The sequence below is a fragment of the Andrena cerasifolii genome, chromosome 14 (genome assembly GCF_050908995.1).
Source record: "Andrena cerasifolii isolate SP2316 chromosome 14, iyAndCera1_principal, whole genome shotgun sequence".
NCBI classification, from domain to species: Eukaryota; Metazoa; Arthropoda; class Insecta; order Hymenoptera; family Andrenidae; genus Andrena; species Andrena cerasifolii.
Genome location: NC_135131.1, coordinates 11,002,346 through 11,023,385, shown reverse-complemented (window position 1 = coordinate 11,023,385; position 21,040 = coordinate 11,002,346). Strand labels below are relative to the sequence as shown.

Sequence of the window (21,040 nt, the reverse complement as noted above, 5' to 3'; positions counted from 1 at the left end):
ACTGTCGTACTTACGTTGTCACGTGGCATTTTAATTCGTAGAGCTGGCAAAAGAATGCTTCCTTTCGGCAGATAAATTAAATTTGACACTCCCCAATGTAATATTTCACACACACGCCCTTTCTATCTCACAACCACTTAGTCACTCTGTGTTTTCCCCCATCGACCGTAAGATCAACGAACGGCAGGGGTAGAAATAAAAAAAAATCGTCCAAACAGAAACGAAATGTATTTGCAATTATAGCGAAATTTACAAAGATACCTACAATTATCCATTAATCGAATCGCATTTACGGTAATACAATAACATCAGCCCACCGCAGATTCTCCTACGAAAGCATCCATCGAACTTTGCCCGATAATTACGAAACGAATGGTAAACGGCAGACAGGCGGCTCCGTGTCGTTCCGACGAGTCTAATTGACAGTTAACACACCCTTAACGTTGCGCGCGAGAAGGCAAGGCACATTGGATACAGGTCCACACGCTGATTATTTCTCCTCACTTGCCGGCAATTGGGCGAGATTCATAACCAACCCCTGTGCGCGCGAGGACAGAGGAGAGAGAGTTGGCTACAGGTGGTCCCCGGGCAAATCAATATTGTCTGCGTGTGTTCCGCGGGCGAATATGCGAGCTGGCTTCAATGTCCCTTCGCAACACGCAGCCCCTGATCCCCACCCATGACGATGATATTGCACAGTGTAAGCATCGTATCTCGCTCCGCGTACCCTGCGTACCTGGATATCGCTTGTGTCCATTGTAATTAAAAAAAGAGACTGTTCCCGGTAATCCGGCTGGATATTCACGGCGGGAGAGACAGGGGCCTGCACAAACGCGAAGGCTTAACGAGGCTGGAGCACCTTTGGAAACGCATGGTGTAGTGGGATCCGCGGTAGAACCGACAACTAGGGTGATCCTTTGTCCAGAAAACAAACGAATCAAAAAAGTAGAACGTAGGCGGAACTGAGGACATGGCTGATTCTGCCTTACTTCTGTACAAAAATAAAAAAACGCCAGCCTCCTTTCGGTCGTGCCGTCCACTATGAGTCACCCTGTATACTTGTACAGCGTCGGAATATACAAAAAATGAAGCACAATGTGTCTATACAGTCATCGTATGAAAATAACACATGTTGATACAATGTAGGTATTTATATATAAAACAGATATTAGCAGAAATAAATATTTCTCTTTGTTATTAAACAGAAGATAAGGTCTACCTGTTAAACATATTAAATTATACGTACAATTTGCTTAATGATTAATGCCAAGAGTTTTGAAAGGCACATGTAGAGGTAAACGATGGTTTTAATGAACCGAAGAACAATTTCAGGGGAATTGCGATGTTGGCGACTGGATCACCCTGGGTGTCATGTCGACGCGTCGCATATGTTGTCAAAGTCCTCGTCGGGCTCCTCCTCGACGAGGAATTCTGGGTAACCGAGGGAGAGAACGTCCACCCGCGACAACTCCTGCAGGTACGGATAGAATGATATCAGTTTGTACTGACTGATACACTCGACCACCCAGTCGTGAACAATCGGCACGGCGCGAACCTTTTGGTACCATCCTATTGCAAGGAAAATGTTTGAGAGGTTAGGGGTGCGAGGGAATTGAAGCGCGCGGGGTACCGAAATACAGGGGAAACTCGACGGCGGGCGATTCCACTCAAAGAAATAAGTTAAACATGCGGAATGACATTTTTCTGTTCGGGCCTCCGTTTTCGAGGAAATCCCGCTTGAACGGGGAGCAGAGCGAACGGGCACTTGGGGTATTAGCGAGCTGCGCACGCGCTTCCCTAAAGCGCATGCATGATCCATGTTTAACGGAGATGTCCTCGAAATGGCAGAGTTGTACAGAAAAATGTTACTTCACATATTTGATTCATTTTATCACGTTGAATCGCTCCCCTTCGGTTTCGTCAGCCTTTGGGACAGTATGTATGGTTATTTAAATGAGGAAGTAGTATTACGTTGGGAACTTTATCATTGCGCAATTTCAGAATGTAAAAACGGAAATTATGTCGTCTGAAGTTAAGTATTTGATACAGGTGATCTACTTTCTCGATTCTGCTGTTATTTTTTATAGATTCTCAAATTGTTATACTGCAAAGATGATCGTTTTTTCTAACTCTCTCGATTCTGGCGCGCTTTACTTCCGTTCGCGTGAAATTAGAGACAGGGCCATGCACTCACCGATAATTGCATCGTTGTGAGTGTTCGTCTGTATCACGATGATCTTCAGCCTCCGCTTTTCAGCGGCTAGAGCATCCAACGAGTCGACCACAATGGCACCAGTGGCACGTAGCAGCTCCTGGACACAAAGTGTATCCTTGAGTCGTAGAACTTGGCAAGGATTCAACCTTAAATAGTCTAGCAAGATTGGATAGCCAGGCGAACGTAAATAAAATGCTTTCCTTGGGCTGGTAACATATACAGCGAGCAGACTTTCATTACGGACTACTCAACTGCTGGCTTTGGCCGTGTCTGCTTCGAAATATATGTACCCCTCTACGTCAGATTAAAGATCAACTTCTATTCTTCCGCTGGCACGGAAATGTCCATTGGTTAATGAAAGGATTCTTATTCTTCTCCGTGACAATGCTCGCCCACGAGTTTCGCGTTTATAGTCGGAACGAAATCAATTGGACCTTCGCGATCACTCCTCCTCCACTCTGAATCACACGGAGTAGAACGATGAAAGAACTACAGCAGTGGAGATATTTTCTAGTAATTTTCGTTACAGTAATATCGCTAAAATTGAATAAGTACCTGGGGTATATTCAAGTCTCAAAAAGTCACGGTCCTAAACTACTTTTATCAAAGTTTACTTGGGGACACTTGAGTTCCACGACGTAGAATTCGAAACACACCATCTCGTGGTCAAAAATACCCCCTCGCGAAGAATAAAATTGCTTTCTTAAGAAATGAACATGTCACATGCTACGGTCTTTAGAACACCAATGTGGCCCACCATATTTAGCCCACCTTAGTATCCACCGTCAACTCGAAGCTACGCAAAGCATATGTCGAGAGAGGACAGTTTTGTTTCCAGTGAAAAAAGAGTTCCTTAAACCTCACCTTATATTGCTCCACCGACACGTCCTCGTATGGCCCCTTGCACAGGATGACGAAACCTTCGAAAAGGCCCTTCCCCCTGAGTCGCGAGTTTCGTGGGCCCGCCAGGAGTGTTCTGCAGTCTACTGCCTCGTAGCGTTCCTCGTTCAACAATTTCTTCTCGTGCAAGGAATCCACGACCCACTGGTAACCCACTATCCATTTCCTGTAGGCTATTCCTTGCAGGTACTTGAGCGTCTTGCTGGCCCCATTGTCCTCCTCGTTCACTTTCACGATGACGTGGCTCACCCCCTGTTCGAACTGCGTCACGTATCTCGCGTTCACCGCCTGCGCCAGCCTCTTCACTCTTTCAACCTGAGAGGCCAACAGACCGCTGCACACAAAGCACAACTGTATCCTGTCGACGCTCTGCGCACTCTCGCCAATGGCGAGGTTGGCTTGTTTATTCAAACATTCGCGTCCGTTTGCCACGAGATCGGGTTTCTCGCCCTCTGTACAGGTGTTCGCGCCGCCATTTCCCTTTACAACGGCCTGCGCCTTCGGGGTGCTCTGATAAACGGGGCGTATGGTCGTCTTTGACAGCGGACTGGCAGTGCTACTCAAGCTTTTTCCAGCGGTCGATGGTGTCCTCGCGAACTGTTTCCCGTTCATTCGCGATACCGGCGTCGAGATCGAACTCCCTTTCGAATTAGAGCCGATCGTTTGGATACTGGTGATACTGTAAGCGTTGCTAAATATGACGTCACGCGATGGTGCTTGTCGGGTACAGGAAAGAGGGAATTGAGGTGCGAATGGGGTTACTAATGGATCTAGTAATGTGGCAGCTATAGTCGGGGAAAAATCTTTGGCATTTCGAGATCAGCCGAATAGAATTTTTCGAATACAAAGATGGGCTTGGTTTCCACGAGTAATACTGCAGCGTCTGAGAAATAAGAAAAACTTCTCACCCCTTCAAATTTGCTATTAACTATAGTCTATAAATTCTTCTTAAGAAACCAAGGCCAGAGTGATAGAGAATAAGCTCCTAGGTAACATTGCGCGACCACCTGATTTTGTTCCGCCTATAGCATCCAATGAAGCGAGCCTCCTTTAAGTAACTGCGAAACCCTCGAGTGAATAAATGAACTCTAATTCGCGGAAACAATGTTACTTCGCTGTCAACCTAATCGAACCAAAGTGGCTCGAATAGATACGCCAATTTTGTGGAAGCCTGTACTCATTTAATTCAAATGAAATCTCTGCACAGACGCAGCCACGATACGTTTCCACGGGCGTGTATCGTTTCGTTAATTGAATGGATAATTACGTGTGCTCTGGGACGACGCGGATGGAGCGGAGGAAGGTTGGAAGATACTCGCGTTACTTACTTTCTCGTCTTTATCTCGGGAGTGTTCTCAACAATGCCATCTTCTTCGCCCGAGTGTTCGGCGTCCTGGATATTTCAAAGTAGAGTGAGTCTTTGTGAACGCGGAGGGAAAAAGAGTCTTGTTTATCTCGTAAGTAGCGGAATGAATAGTGACGACGAAATAATAAGAGTCTGCTGGTTAGGCAGCGCATTTAGCGTGAATTTATGCGAGCCTTTGTTGCGGCAATATTATTCGCCGCATTCGAACTTATCGCGGAACGAGGTTATACCGTAAACAGTGTGCTCGATTTCAGTTATTAAATAGTTGTCTCCCGCAAAGTATGGCAAGGGGGAAAGAAATTGAACGCATGGGGGTTGACATCTAGAAAATTTCAAGGATTTACTTGCCTTTACTCTGAGGGGTTGGGGTTCGAGGGAGATATTAAAATTGTATAGGAAATCAGTAGGCAGAGAAGTTATTCATTCTCTGGGGGTGGAAGTAAACAGGGTGGATCAGGATTTAGGTACAATGAAATTCATTATTCCACTCACAGATCTTTCAAAATCTAAACACAACTCTCTTCCACATTAAAGAGAAAGGAATAACCTTGAAATCTTTTCAATAAACACCCCTTCCCTTTTTGGTAAAATTCTAACGAACCCCTTTCAACCCTCGCAAAGAAAAGGGCTACTGACCTTTCCCTTCGAATCCGAAGGCCGCGCATCGTTCGTCTTCTGCTTCTGCGGCGTCCGTTGCTCCCTCGCGTGTTTCTGCTGCTCAGATGGCACTCCGTAGGTCAGAGGCCTCCCGAATAGATCCTGCTCAAATTGCTTGATCAACAAAGAGTGCTGCGTGACGTCCATCAGCGAATCGTACTCGTAACACGTCTCGTCCTTCGACCCCTCTTCTCCGTTGCCCATCTCTTGCCTCGGTATTGGTTTACCACTCTCATGAACTGGCTTACTCGCCAACGACCCATTAGAAACGCTGCCCTTCGCCGTCGACTCGAACGGTTTCAATCGATCCAGCGATTTATCCTTCCTCGAGCACCGATTATTCACATTTACATACGCGGTCGTCAAAGTTTCCTCATCGTCGCTTTCAACATCGCATACCATCCCCGCGTTCTGGTACTTGTTCTCCTTATTAGATCCGTCAGACTGTCGCGAAGTCGACGAATCCACGTTCGACGATCGAGGGCGCGGCACAGCTGACTTCATTGCCTCAGATTTCGACTCCTTGCCACCAGAGAATTCTCCAATCAACACCTGCGTGTTTACATTGGCCATAACTTCGTCGAAGTTATCGTGCATGAAGCTTGCGCCTTTCTGTTTACCATCGGAATCCCTATCGTTAACAGAAGCAACCACGTCGAATCCTCGGATTCTGTCTATGGTCGCGCCAAAGTCTGGCGAATCATCATCGAACACCCCTTTGATCGCCAGAGTCTGCCTCTGTGCGTCACGCTTGCCCGACCCTTCTGAATTCGTCGCTATCTCCGGCTGGTGTCTGTGCTGCACAAAGGACATTCGATTGGTCTGCGTCAGCCAATCAGACGCGGAGGAAAAGGATTTCTGGGACTTGGGAGAAGTGCTCGTTTTCTGGAAAACAGAGGAGGCACGTGTTTGCTTCGGCTTTCCTTTCTTCGTGCTACTCTCCGCGGGATTCAGCGGCTTCGACCAGCTACTCACTATCACGTTCACGTCCTCGTCGTCGTCCGAGTCCAGGGACTCCGCGCGTTTCCGCTTGGGCAGCGGAGATGCTACTACAATCTGGGCACTAGGAGCGGCATCGGGTTGAGTGTTCTTGTTGCTGTCTAAGTAAAAAACGTCGGGCGAATCGGTGTCGGAGCTGGCTACCGTTATGATCCTCCTGTAAGCCCTTTTCTCCGTCGCCGTGGGGCCTACCTCCGTGTCGGAGCAGACGGATGCCATGTCTATGTCGTGGGGTGTGGGATCCGAGGACAGAGTATAGCACACTTTGCTGGTATTATCGTTTTCATTGATGTCCTTTCTGATCACCGTGGATTTGGACGCGAGGCTATGGCTAGAATTGAGGTGACCATCCTTCATCGGGCTTCCCTCTTCGTTCTTCGACTTCCTCTTCATTCTGTGGCCCAGTTTCTCACGGCTGATCGACCGCTTCCTTTTGGGCGTGGAGGACGAGTCTGACGTAGATCTTCCGGAAGCCTGCTGCGAGCTGCGTATGAGAGCCCTGGAATGCGCCCCTCTTATGTCAGAGAAGCTGCTCCTCTTCGCGCTGGTGTCCTTGGCAGCGCCAGCTTGCTGGTCGAACTTGGTGACTGTTGTGTCGTCGGATGTGGGGGACTCCACAGAAAGGAACTTCAGCTGAGAGTCCTTCTTTGGCGACAGCATCCTAATGGTGCTCCTGGACGCAGTCTTGTCAGTCGCAGAGGGGTTTATTGGGCGGTCACGTTTAACAGAAGCCTGTTCGTCGTACAAGGACACTAGGAATACATCGTCCGATTCCTGCGACTTGCTCGCCGCGCTGTTAATTACTGGAGTGATGTCCTTGTGCGCTGTGTCTTTGTACATACCGACGCGTTTCGTGGTTAATCTTACACTTGTCGAAGGTCCAGGTTGATCGGAGACAGACTGTCCCATGTCCGCGTCTAATTTGTCCCTTGTCATTGCTTCAGCCTCTTTTTTATTCTGTATGTTAGTCTGAGTATCACGCTGCTCTATCGCCATTGTATCGTTCACGGTAATCCTTGTGTTATTCCCAAAACGAGTCTCAGTCGTGCATAGCCTCTGAGGATCCATCTGCACAAAGAGATCACTCGAGTCTATTGCGTTGCACGATTTCGCGAAGCTGGTCACAGAAACATCGCGACGCGGCAGCATACTTCGTCTAGTCGTCCCTAAATACAGGAACCTAATGGGTGTCCTGCAATATTTGACCACCCTCCCCAACTTCTTGAACGCCACCACGTGCCTGGCTTCTCCCTTGCTCTGCTCCCTCTTATTCGGCCTTTTATTCGAAATCGAAGCGCCCCTGGAATCTGCAGAGGGGCCACCGACGTCTTTACCCTCACCTCCCCCATTTCCGTCGCGTTTACTACTCATCTTGGAAGTTAATCCACCATCCCCAGCTTCAGCCCCCATTTCCCTTTTGCTCTTATCCATTTCACGATTCAAGTCACGCTTCACGGCAAACAATCGCGAAATACCGCCCACGCTCTGCGCCTCGTCCGATTTGAGATCGGAGCTGCGCCTCTTCAGGGACAACCTGCTACGACTGGTCGTTGGGCTCATCATGGGCGACTGATATTTGAACGCAGAGTCGGTTGTCTCGTCGATTCTTTTCCCCCCTGACGAACAGGTATTCCAGTTCGCCAGAAACGGGCTGGTGCGATCATGGCTGGACTCTTCAGGTTCGTTGCCCCTAGCGGAGGATCTTCTTACTGTATCTTTTAATGGAGTCGCTGGGATCGGAGTCTCAGATCCATCCTGGGCCCCGGGTAAGGTCTCCCGTTCCACCACAGACAACGTGGCTCCCTTGGGGACTAGGTTACCCTGCACGCTTTCAATTTCTCGTTCTAGACAATCAGAAGTGCTGCTGACCACCCCGATGATGTCGTTCATCTGATAACTCTTCAGATCTTTGATGTGCACTTGTTTGCCTTCATCTAGCATGATAAAGGACGACTCCTTCGCGGGTTGCGTCCTCTTTAAGATTGATCTGTCGCCTTTGTTCCTTGCAGAAGCCTCCTCCGCCAGCCGGTGCTCTCTACTGCGAGCACCCTCGACATTTGGCAGCCGCTCCTCGAAAGCGTGCTCATCTCCGCGGCCTCCCTCGATGCTCTCAGACGTATTACACTCGGATTGTTTCCCTTCGCTCGTTCCCTTAATTGCCCGCGATCTGACGGCTCTTCCCGTCACAGGCTCGTCCAGGGAACGGGGCTTGCCCTTATTCTCGATGCTCACGTCTAACGACTTTAGCTTCTTTCTCCTCGGGCGCATCTCCTTGCCGAAACGAGCGACCGAGGACCAGTTGTGCTTCATGGAGGGTAGCATGTTGCAGGGAGACGTCTTGTGAATATCGCTCGTCTTTTCGTGGCTCTGTATATCATCCTGCGCGGTCCTTTCTTTCCTTTCGTTCCTAGGTCTCGTGAAGCCAGAAGTGCTCGGCTTTTGATGGTCCACCACCACTGACTGCACCCTAGCACCCACCCCTTTCGAATTCTGACGCGATCCACCCTCGAGCGCCCCGTTTTCCGTGTCCTTCCTGATCCAGGAACCTTTAGTGCGATTATGCGCTAATTCTCGGTGGTGATCGTCGTCGTTATCGTTCGCGGGGTCTCCCAATTTGCTCACAGCTGCGTGGTCCAACATGTCAGGCTTACCGTCCTTGCCATTCTGGGAGATGGAGTACGCGAGGGTATCGTCGAGATAGCTGTCAATGGCTAGGGATGGTGCAACTTTGTTAGGATCATCGAATACCTCGTGTGTGGGCAAGGTCTCCAGCCAATTCTGTACTCTAACCGATTTAGCGGCTTGACGATCGGTGGACTCGTCAGGGGGCAGGGCCTCAACGCCAGAGAAAGGGTGTTTGTTCAGGTACTTGGTTATGGTGCTGGCTCTGCTGCTGTCTTTCACAGCCTTCGCCTTTTTCGATTGCTTTCTGCGCGTCTTCGCGGTAGCGCTCGAATTTCGGCGTGTCGTTGAAGCTATCGCGGAAACGTTGGAGCAGCTGGGACCAATTGCTGCTTCTGGGTTTAATTTGTGGTGATCGGTGGCGTCCGATGAACAACTCTCGTGCGTGCTGCGTGGTCTTGGAATGTCTAACGTTACTGGAAACACGTGGCATTGCATTGCTAAGGAGACGCGGAGGAAAATGGTCTTGAACGAACGCGTGAGATATAAATTTTGTACAAAATACGCATCTGATTTGGGGGTACAGGGTGTGTCAAGTTAATAGTAGCAGTAGTGTCTTTTGTTTGGAGGCAGTTGCGAAAAATGATGGACGAAAAAATAGAAGAATTTCAAGGAGCTTAATCACCTGCGATTGTAACTTTTAATTTTACCTTTCAAAGGAGTCGTAGGTGCTTTTGTACGCAAAAAATGAAATTAATTATGACACTTAATCCATTATACAGTGTATTATTGAAGCACTGTTCAACGAAATAAATTCAAATTTGGCATGCTTTTAAAGGGGGAAAAAGGCTGGAATACCAATACGACTGTATGTATCTTTCAGCCTACCCTTATAAACTTTACGAGGACTCGACACCTCCAGCTTCTTCAACTTTCTCAGACCACCCTATACACCGAGCACATAAACCCCCCCAATTATAGCGAAGGAACTCTGCACAATCTAATTACCTAAAACTCTCTGAATCTTCCACAAACAAACGATTCACGCTCCGCGTACTACTCCCCCTAAACTTCATACTCCCCTACCAAGCACAATACTGAAAATTGAAAAGAAACTGGCACCCTGAATTTCGAGCCGAAGATAAATTTTGCAGCAGGTTTGCTACACAAAAATCTCTATCGGCCGTGAGAATCGTGGCAAGTACTTCTCCGTGCACAGGCTCGACAGTTTGTTTTTCGAAACGCGTGTAAAATGTTTGAAATCTCTCTGGGATGCATTGTCCTATGCTTTTCACGTCCCCGTGCACGGCATTGTGTACATTGTGACGCGCGCGATCTCTGGAGGCAACGTATCGCAGCGGGGTACAATTAAAATTTCAAGCAAAGGACCCGTTAAACGCTCGCCAAAAGAATTTCAGTCGAGCGGCCCAGCGTAAACGTTAAGACCTCGTGAAACATTTACGTTTCGGATACATGCAGGATGCATCGATTACACGAAGAACACCGGCACGTAAATTTTTCAGGGCCTCCGCTCGCTCCGAGGAAATGGATAGCTGACCCTAGCAAACATGATACCGTGACATACGCGACTACAGCAGCGTAAGCCCCGCCTTTTATTTTTAACGAAGGCTGCAGAAACTTTATCGTCGTAAACCATTCGCGATTATAACTTGGCAAATTTACTACATGTGCGCCTTTCTTTTTATAGATTTATAAGTTATGGGGTGTTCCCTACAGATTCCTTATCTTGTAGTGGAATTAAGGGATTAGGAATAGATATTCCGGGCACTGTATTCGTGCGAATTTTAGTTCGATGCTTTGATTGATATTTGAAATTATTTCGGGGCTGTGGTAGCAAATATTAACATTTGGATATTCGTGAAAGGAAGAAGTATCGTCGGATGGAGGGTACTTACTGTCGATGCCAGAGTCTTTTTGAATCGCGTTCATCAGATTTTCCAATTTGTCGATGTACTGCTCCATGTGCTCGTCCTTCGAAATACTGCGACGCACCAGCTTGAAGTTGCATAGCGGACACGCATTTTTGTTTTGTAACACCGATTGGATGCAATCGTGGCAAAAGCGGTGGTTACAACGCGTTTTCACTGGCTTAGATATAGTGTGCAAACTGAAACATGAAAAATACGTAATCCGTTGCGTATGTGTTTTTCGAAAATATGACAAATTAGTTGCATTGTAGCATTCTTGAGAACGACATGATAAAAATGGAATTACGAATTTTTAGAATAAGATTTAGAGTAGATCGTTAAGGGGTCATTTTGGTAATCACGCCGCAAAATTCGGCACATTCAGGTTCTTTTTTCTCAGTGAATACAATGAATAACAATGTCAAACTTTTTTTTTCAATTATTAAGCTACTTGTAGTGTATACGGAACAATTTTTTAAATACACGTTTAATTGTGTTTTTCAATGTTAACCGGAGTTCAAAATCGCGCCTTTGAAAAGACGGCGGTAGTGATTTCAGCGCACAGACTCATCTGAAACAAAAAAACTAAACTGATTCTTAATCATTATGAGTACCGCTATCGAAGGTGCCAGAATTAGCCACATAAGTCAAAATTTAACAAAATTCCGCGGTTTCAAACTTCAAGTAAGAATGGAAAATTTTGAAACTTGAAGTTTGAATAAGCGCAATTTTGTTAAATTTTGACTTACGGGGCTAATTCTGGCACCTGCAATAGCGGTACTCATAATGATTAAAAATCAACTTGGTTTTTTATTACAGATGAGTCTGTAAGCTTAAATCACTCCCGCCAGGGAGGTATTTCTTTTCGAAGGCACGATTTTGAACTCCAGATACCATTTAAAAAACAAAATTAAAAGCGTATTTAAAAATTGTTCCATATACATTACAAGTAGCTCATAAATGAAAAAAAGTTTGACACTGTTATTCATTGTATTCACTGAGAAAAAAAAGCCTCGATGTTGCTCAATTTTGCGTACGTGATTACCAGAATGACCCCATAAGATTTAACAAAAGTGCTTTAAAAATATTACAAAAAATAAGATAACAGGATGTAGATAATGTTTCTTTGATATGGATGCCTCATTTGTAACTTCCTGTCAAGATTACCACACACGATAAATGTGGAAGTAAAGATTGAAATACTGATAAAACTTTGCATTATCGATAGACATGATAAGGAAGAATATAATCCAAGACATACAGTTGTACCTCAGTTTTTATTGAATTTTATTAAGAATCGATATCAATCCAATTTAAGTATACAAGCAATAAGTAATTAAAAACATAATTTACATAGCAGAAGTAACAAACACTACTGCATATAAATTGAATATACTTCATATACTATGCAGCTTTATACTTCAGACGTTAATACATTTCATACATAATTCACTAATTATTCATGTATAACAATTACTAACGGTAACCAATCAATTACAACATTACTCATAATGATGCGTGCAAACAATACAATCAATATGAGAATGTACTTTATAATTGATACCCATACATATTCTACATAACAACAATTTTCTTTTATACTGAAAATTACACGAAACGGAATCATACAACATTTCGAACTTAACTCACGACATAAAAAGAGTACAATTATTTCATAATACATTTAGTAAAGAGGATTCTAAATACGATTAAAAACGGGACCGAACATAACCTATACCACAACGCGACGATCGCAAGAAAATGTCACATGTTGCGGCTTTCTATCAGAAACATATACGGCATTGCGTCTCGAATTCACATCTGATTGCGCACACTCCACGGATCTCTGTATACCAGTCAGAAACTTACCAAATACTGCACTGCAAACATTTCTGCATACCCTGGATCACCTCTGACAGTTTTGTAGCGGTGGCGAACACCTGCTCCATCGTTCCTTTTTTTATTAATATCCCTGTGTCACCACATAGCGTGTGTTTCTTACAATACCGTTCCAGTCACTTGTTTAATACGATGTAATCACAATCGCGACACTATCTTTTGCACTCGGGTCCTGCCATTGTCACAGGTCACAGGCTACAAACATGGTTAATACTTGTCAACCCGTTACACGAGCGCGCTGTTTACCAATCCAGCCATGCGCAGAGGGTGGCGTTGCGATCAATGGGTCGATTCATTGCACTCGGAACACTCAAATAATCAATTCCACGTTTAAATAATCGTCGCGAGTCTTCGGCATTTAAAGTGCGATTAACGGGCCGTTTAAGGTATACTAAACTACAAAGCGATTCCATTTATCGCATCGAACGCAGGCTTGGTTAATGCTCTCTATTCACAAAGAATTTCAATGAGCACGGTAAGCCTGTCGATGAATCGATCGCAAAAAGTCCACGTTTACTGTTTCCGCCGGTAGACGGCGCTAGCGAATCCCTCGCGAACTTGGATCGCCTATAATGGCGGGAAGCCGCAGAGCAGGAAGTTTCGTAATCAAACGGAATCGTCGTGAAGCGCAGTCGCATCGGTATCGAAGACTGTTTCTGGCTTGAATTACACTCCAGGGATTAAGTGCCTTTGGATATTTCGTCTATTGGGAATCCATCCGCTCGGCTAGGTTCGAGAGAATCTTGTTCAGGCATTCCGACGTTTGTCACGATTAATTCTTGTAATTTGACTAACGATGCTCGTGTTTTTGTACCGCAGGATTCTCCAATCTGATGATTAATTCGAGGTCATCGAGATCAACAAGGAGACAGGAAGGACGATAGTGCAGCGGAACATGAGCCTCGCCGAAACGACCTGTTGATGACGTTATGGGGTGGATCTTCCTTGCCAGTATTTTACTCCTATCCGTATGCGGTGAGTCTTGACCACGCAATTATTGAATAGGTTCTTACATACGTCGTTCACGTGCAATGGGGAATGGAGTGTTAATGGTAAGGGTAATGTTTTGCCGTTGAGACAGTGGCGTAACTTGAGATTTCTGAGCCCTGGTTAGAAAATGAAATTAGGACTTTAGGATGGCAGAGATTCCTTTATGGAAAGGAACAGATTGTCAGCTACAGATAGGAATTAGAATTTCTATTATTGTTACTGAACGTTATTTTCGAGAGTTGGTAATGTTTTCTTCTTATCTCTGCGCGGGACAGAGATGGCGCTTTGGAGCCACTTGCGCCATTGTAGTTACGCCATTGTAATAGCATCGCCTTTTGCCAACTCGAAATAATCAAGAACAAAAAAGATATAATCAGTGTTTATATTGGCTTAATAACAGCAGTCTGAAAGTAATGCTTATTTAATTTTAAAACAAAAATAAGAGTGCATGCTTTATGCACCAGTTTATTTTGGCAAATTAAAATTGCAACAAAGTGCAAACGTATTTCGAGTATAAGTACGGAAATTTCGAAATTTGTAATGCGGGATATGTGATTAAAATTTTTAGAATTCTTTAGTATTAAAACGGGTTGCTCCATAATTTAATCTGTAAATAGTAGAAGTTATTTTTATTATTTAAATTTGATAAAATAAATTTGTTTCTCAATTCTAAACTGTTTCAACGTCGAACACTTTTTTTTCAATATTTCAACCATCTTTTTGTTTTTCTTAATTTCGTAATTATTATCAGAGATATACGAGTCTACTTCCTTTAAAGAAATATCCATCGCAAAAATTTAATTAAGACAGAGTCCCTAAAGCAGTTCAGAGTTTGTTCCTCTGGGATCAGTTACGTATACTGGTTTCGCTGCGTCGCTGTGATAAGAAAGTTAGGGGAAGAACTGTCCATTAGAAACCACAGGGGCCATTCAAATTTTATAACAAACTGAAACTGTTAATATGTATCATAATTCGTCCCTCAGTTTTCATTAAAAAAATTTGCGTTATTGTGTTCATGGAATTACACGAGAATTTGCAATATTTGAAATTGCATTTCTTAAATGACACATAACAGAGAAGGACACGGCAAAAAATATAATTTCAGAGAGCTTGTACAGCATAAAGCTACTAAATCGCTATAAAAACTGTGAAACAAAAATGTTACGAATGTAGTTATTTTGCTTTGAATTTATTTTATTTAATTCGATGATGTATATATGTATATACGTGATAGGGGTGCAACTTTGTCTATAAGAGTATTAACCTTTACATTTCACTAGCAGATGTTGAGGGTTCTTATTTTTCTAACGAAATCATATTCAATTTATTATATATTTGAGTAGCTTATGTTGTCATGGGAGATATACTGCAAGTTCGAGATCTCTTCTTTTCTCCGTACATTTCATACCGTTTTGGTGTGACAAGATTAATGCTTTTATGTGACCATCAACAGGTATACAATTTAAAGGTGCTGCGAAAATTTCAGTGACATGTGCAATATCCCGGGTGAAATTAATTTCATATCTATAACACTCTGCAACATAGCTTTTCTATCTTCTTAGCGGTTCTGCATGCATCTAAACTGGCACTGGCAGATTCAAAATCTGGTAAATTTATTCCGGGGTTATGCGTACCAGTGAAGCGAATGTAGCATGGCATCCTCCCCGGGAAGAAATTTGAATTGCACTTGTAAGGAATCGTCCTCCATCGAATAAATTTACCAGGGAAAACATCAGCTGTTTTCGCAGCGATTAAAAACGCACGATCCCGCCCACGAACTACTCCCCTCTTCAGTATACCCCGGAGTTATGTACACGCCTAACGACATAACCGATACATATAGCAAACACATGCATAATTCATTTCGCGTTGACAGCTTTAGGACAATTCCCAGAATTCGAACTTATACATGTATAATACACTGATATAATTTAAAAAAAAAAATAAAACCACCAAGACATATTTCTAATTCGTTACGTGTGTATAAGCTCGCCAAGGGCCCCGTCATGCCCCCAGTTCCCCTTTTCTGCCCCCTAATATTACACAATAATCATATAATCAAAAGCCACGAAGTGCTCCATAGTCAGGGTAAATGATCTTAGCTATTTTTCGAGTCCTCGTCGAGCAGTTCGACCAGTTGCTTCCTCGCGACTCTCAGGGGGCCCTGGAGGAAGTGAAAGGGACCCGGAATACCCAAGATCATTCGCCCCGGTTATAGAAGCGGTGCGCGAGATAATAACTTGATCGGTGTATGTTGCTGTTTCACGCTGCTCTGGATTTGAAAAAAAAAGTAGCGGCGGGATTGCCGTTGCCACAGGGCGGGGCGGGGGCCCATGGACAGCCGCAGGCTGGCTCGCCGAGCACCCCGGGCCCCGGCGGTGGCACAGTTGGCAGCGGCGCGAGCAGTACTCTCGTCGCTGCTGGCGGCGGTGCTTCCGGCTCTGACACCGGCGCCGTCAGCGGAGGCGGCGGGCTTGCAGGCCCCGGTGTCACTGGGGGAAGTACCGGCGGTGGGGCCGGTGGCGGTGCTGCCGGTGGTGGCACAGGCTGGTCCCAAGGACCGGTTCGCCGGGGCCGAGGGTGGCGCGACTGGCGCCGCGGCGACCCCACCCTTATAAAGGGACTTTGGCAGTCCAAGGGACCTCTAGGTAAATTTCGGTTCTATATTATTCCTTGAAGCATCTGTACTGCTTCCTTCATGTGTGCGCGTCCCTTTAATTTCGTTGCATTTCGAGGAATGTGCTGTTTTTCATTTTTATTCAGTGTTTTAATAGGCTGTCGGTGTTCCTGAGTGAAACGTTAGATTTTCAAAGTAGATACTCAGAACTGATGCTTTGTATTAGTTCTATGTATCCGCCACGTGAAATTTTGAATTTTTCAATTTTTTTGCGCAAGAACCCCCCGCTTTGGGCCTTATTTACTTATGCGCGCGCGCACCTCCCCGTGACGCGTGCCAGGTTCCAAAGCCGATTTCCGAAGTCGATTTTCTCGAAAACGTAGCCTCGTGTGACAAATTATTGTTCCACATTATCGATTTTCTTCATTTCTGCTGCACTGAATATCTTATGTTTGCATGAAGATCGATAGTCATTGAGTGAGTATCTGAATTTATTCGTTAATCAGATATTTATTCACTTTCGCTCGTGCATGCGTTTCATAGGAAAGGTATTTAGAGTGCGTTCAGCTTTTAATAATTCCTAGCTATTAATTACGTTTGATTAATGGCTTACAGCTAACCTGTTGCAAGCTTGCGTTACTGATGAACGTCCGCATGTTTGATATTACTGTCTGCTGTGCCGGAATGAAGATTTTTAAGGTGTCCCCAGAATCAGTAAACCCAGTGTATCACCGCGAAACTTTTACGTTACACGTCAGACTTTTTGTTATCAGCGTAAGATTCTCGACATGCTGTGACAGAAACTCTTCAGGTTTATGGCCCTACTTTAGGAACAGCTGTCAGGATATCTTATATCACGCTGTCGAGCCGTAATCTATCCAGCTGGATGATTCAATTTCGATGAAACTAGTCCTGCACCGTATTGAAAAGCTGTCGGTGGTAGATTGTATGCTAAAATGAGAAAAACATTGAAGGGCACAGGTTGATTTCATTATTTTGCCTCGCCAATGTTTGTATTAATGTTGCTCCGTCGATATCGCCAAGAGGCGACGCGAACTTTTATCGAATAAAAATTCAACGGGCGCTAAATCGATTACTGGACTTCGATTCGTATTGTCGCGTCGAATTCGTGTCTGCTTGGCCGTAAATCGAAGATAATACAGCGAGAGGCGTGAAAAATTCATGAAACGAATGAACAGTACGTGTCTCTTCGCTATTGCAGTCTCCGCCTCGAGGTTCTCATTTAACTTTCAAATTTCTGGCTAGATCTGTGCACCTTAGAAGACTGCTCTTGAATACGATATTTCATTACGGCTTAAAATTCTAGCTACCTTTGCGGGTGACAAAAACGAAACGTAACGCGGACGATACAACGTGCTGCGATTTTTTAAACTTCAGTACCTCTTTTTTTTACGATTACCACCAGAAATGGGTAGATTTTATAGTTACAGAGTTTTTCGTGGATAATTTCAAAAACCACTACCCATGTCAGCTGTTTCTAAAGACCAGGGCTTTTTATTCTCTAAAACTTCATTCCCCTATCTGATCGATCGAGTCTTCAATTTTCTAGAAATCACAAAAGTGATATTTGCTCCCCACCGTTACTATTTATTAAAATACTTAACCGAGGACAACTATTATGCATTCTACTCCAAATTTCTTCGCCAAAAGTTCCAATCTCTAAACCCCCACAAACCCATTATTCAAACATCTATCTCACACCTACCACTCCACTCCATTTTCGCTTGCTCTTAAATCGAACCCTTCGCCCTGCACGATCAGCAAAAAGGAAACTCCAGCACGCTATGCACGTATCCAAAAGCAACTCATTAACACTTTGAGTGGCGTCGGCGTGTTTTCACGCCGCTGGATTTTCATCCTGTGCACGATTTTGGCGTGTCTTCACGTCGATTCTTTCTAGAAAGCATCGAGCGTATTACCAAAGAGTCCCCGAATGTTTCCTTCGAAAGCAACCCGAGCAAAGGGTTCGCTTTCTACACTCTGCACAAGACATTCTCGGCAGATCGCTCGGACGATCCCAAGCAACCCGAAAGGGGCGATTTTTCCAGACCCTGCGCCACTCAAAGCGTTAACGTTGATCGGTGTTGTTGCGCGACCGACTGACGGAACCAAAGCGAAACCCCTGTCCCCGGTGCAGATTCCTTAGGGAACGCGGAGGCGTACATCTTCTTAGCGTTGCTGATCGGTTTCGTCACCGTGGTGGTCGGCTGTTGGCTCTCCGACAACTGCTGGTCACCTGAGCCCGAAGGAGTGGTCACCCTCGCATAGCCTAGTGCAGACTTCCGTTCGTCCAGACGATAACAACTAGTACGTCGGCCCTCCTGCAGGATATTCCGGGACCTCTACCGCTGGGAGGATCGCCGCGCGGCCTCCAATCAACGGCCGTTGCTGGACATTAACGACAACCACGCGCTCCAGTCCGTATGACCGTTGGCAACCGAGAATCGTGTCGCGTGACTCGTGTTGGAACAGGGACGAACGTGCAGCGTCCGCGGGTGGATTCGCCATTAGACTCTAACGCGCGCGGATATCGTATAATGCGCGTGGCTCGCCCCCGATATAGAGGCACTCGAGCGAGAAGCCAAACGTTCATCGAAATATCGACATATCCAGCCTCCCCGCTTCCCGATTAACGCGCGCACCGTGAAGCTAACGGATCACCGAGCCCGGTGGCCGTCTTTTTGCAGCGCGGCGCACCGCTCTAATGCGCCGCGCGAGCGATTAATCGACGGAGGAACGTAATTAGAGGGATTGGGAGCGCGAGGCGCGCGGGGCTCCAGCCGAGCCCACCCGTCCGACTCGCGCGCAGCGATACCACGGGTGTATTTCGGTCACCGGCGCGATTAATGGTTCGCCTGGAGATTGGCTAAGCTGCGAAATGCGACGCGCGTCTGGGACACGAGTCCCTGTGCGCGCAGACTTTCGAATGTTCAAGGTACACGCCCTGTGGATTGTGCGGGCGATGGTGCGCCGGGATGGCAGAGGGATGAAGGGTAGTGGATGGCGCGCGAGGCATGGGAGCCGCTTTGAAGAACCGTGGTTAGGGAAAATTTGGAACGGGGTCGGTAATTTCACTTTGCGACGGGTCGATGGGTTGTGGGATATTGATACCAGGCGATGCTCGGCCTTGGAGGAGCGAGCACATTCGCCTGCGGAGCGCTTGAAACCGCGCGTTAGAGAGTGCACGCGTGATTTATCGTTCGCGTTGATCACTGGATGGGGCCTCACAGATTGGCGGCGGGCGAAACACGGGGTAATGGGGTCCATGTTTATGCAGGGTGGGACGTTCGAATTCTTACCCACGCTAGTCCCCGAGAAATTGTACGAAATGAGGTGTACGAAAGTAAAAGGATTTTTTAAAGCTACATCACTGGGAATGTTTTTGTTCTGTCTCGTGGTAGCAGGTCGAGTGTGTTCTGCGGTATGGTGCACGACGTGGCAGAGGGTTGTGATGGCTTTTCGATTGTTGGGAGATCTGTGTTTCGTTTCCAGAGTGCGGTGTATCATTTCAATTTAGGTCATTTTAGTTTCCAAACATTCTGCGGTGAATGTTTGATTGCTACAAACCTTAGACGTTGCAGGACCTTCTAGGAGGAATTTTAGAATTTTTGGTTCATTACCACTTTTATCGTAATATTTCATTAGGCAGGTAAAGATTAAAGTTACGGCTTGATGAATTTATACGCGATCATTTTCTATCTTTGAAGAATCTAAATTGGGAGGTAGGTATTATCTGATTTTCTGACTTGGAAAAGTATGATCCAGAAGTCCTTTAACTTTCTGAGAGTAATGGGGAGATTCGTGAACTTCTTTCGTGGTCGTTTTGAAGACCAACTTCCTCTACCACAGTTTGAATATATACTCTGTAACGTGGTCGACGAAATCGTGGTTTTAAAACCGTTTTATACAGAGTTGCGGTGCTGTAAGAGTTATCACAACCCGCTACCACACCCTCAATTTCAATGCACATACAGTGGTGTGTAGAAGTTTCTACGCACACTTTGGAGGGAGAAATCTACCCCGTTTACGCACATAATCTTTTTGAATTTGGAGAGTTCCAAAAATTGTTATATTTCAGTCTCATACTATTCAAAATTTATTTCACCTTTCCCCTCCAAAGGAGAACTAAAAGGTCTTTAAAAAATTCTGCACACCACTGTACGAGCTAAACGACGTAGCAACTCGTGTCTTACACGAACGCGAACACACAGCAGCAGGAATTTACCGCTGGTCGATGATGAAGATGCTTTATCACGCTGCACATTGCCGATACAGGTGTCGAAATCGCCACTTGTTGTGTAATTTTGTATGTTTTATAATACACTACACTTTATACAAGAAAAGTCTCTTGAGAAACTCAATCGTGTACCATTGCTTCGTATTTACTATACGAACTGCGATTATATCCGTGAGAGCGAATTAACCGTGGCAAATACATGCACCTGCGCCCCTCAATGCCTATAGTCAGGACAGAATCAGCTGGTCCCTAGAGTGACCGTTTTCTCGATTCACCCTTGTGGAACTTTGCTCGACAAGACGAGAAATGGGGGAAAGGAGCAACCAAACCTCAATGGACGTATAGTCAGTTCACAGTCAAAGAAGTTAATATAAATACTATAGAAAGGATAATCCAACAGTTTCCTTTACTTCAGTACAGGTTTTATAGCTCTCTACGTGGGCATAGTGAGTCCAAACTTGAGATTGTAAAATTTGAATGTTGATAAATAGTGGTAGAATAAAGTTAAACTTCTTTGATGGTTCTGTTGCTTCTTTTCTGTCTGATGCAACTCCTAAAATAATAGAATTAGATAGAGAAATGTGGTGGA

General features: G+C 45.3%; 2 protein-coding genes across 7 annotated transcripts in view; one reads left to right on the top strand and one right to left on the bottom strand.

The window, feature by feature from the left end:
• The window catches only part of LOC143376308 (uncharacterized), a 62,573-nt gene extending 41,998 nt beyond the window's left edge, over positions 1–20,575 (top strand). For 2 of the 3 annotated variants that reach the window (XM_076826471.1, XM_076826470.1), the window contains exons 3-5: positions 13,406–13,561; positions 15,871–16,224; positions 18,352–20,575. In XM_076826471.1, coding sequence (XP_076682586.1) covers positions 13,516–13,561; positions 15,871–16,224; positions 18,352–18,482 — 531 coding nt within the window. In that variant the 5' untranslated portion in view covers positions 13,406–13,515 and the 3' untranslated portion in view covers positions 18,483–20,575. Of the gene's footprint in view, positions 1–12,909; positions 13,317–13,405; positions 13,562–15,870; positions 16,225–18,351 lie in introns of those variants that run through there. The other variant, XM_076826472.1, reaches the window with a different exon arrangement.
• LOC143376299 (uncharacterized) lies at positions 210–12,793 on the bottom strand. 4 transcript variants are annotated; one of them, XM_076826449.1, is made up of 7 exons: positions 12,557–12,793; positions 10,676–10,887; positions 5,118–9,235; positions 4,444–4,508; positions 3,080–3,806; positions 2,195–2,312; positions 210–1,569 (listed from the first exon to the last, which is right to left on the bottom strand). In XM_076826449.1, the coding sequence occupies exons 1-7, from the start codon at positions 12,634–12,636 to the stop codon at positions 1,370–1,372; spliced, it is 5,520 nt and encodes a 1,839-aa protein (XP_076682564.1). In that variant the 5' UTR covers positions 12,637–12,793; the 3' UTR covers positions 210–1,369. The 4 variants fall into 4 exon arrangements, 3 of the variants coding, with proteins under 3 accessions (XP_076682564.1, XP_076682565.1, XP_076682566.1); XM_076826450.1 differs by having other exon boundaries at positions 3,080–3,794; XM_076826451.1 differs by having other exon boundaries at positions 3,080–3,785.
• Positions 20,576–21,040: the final 465 nt, after the last annotated feature.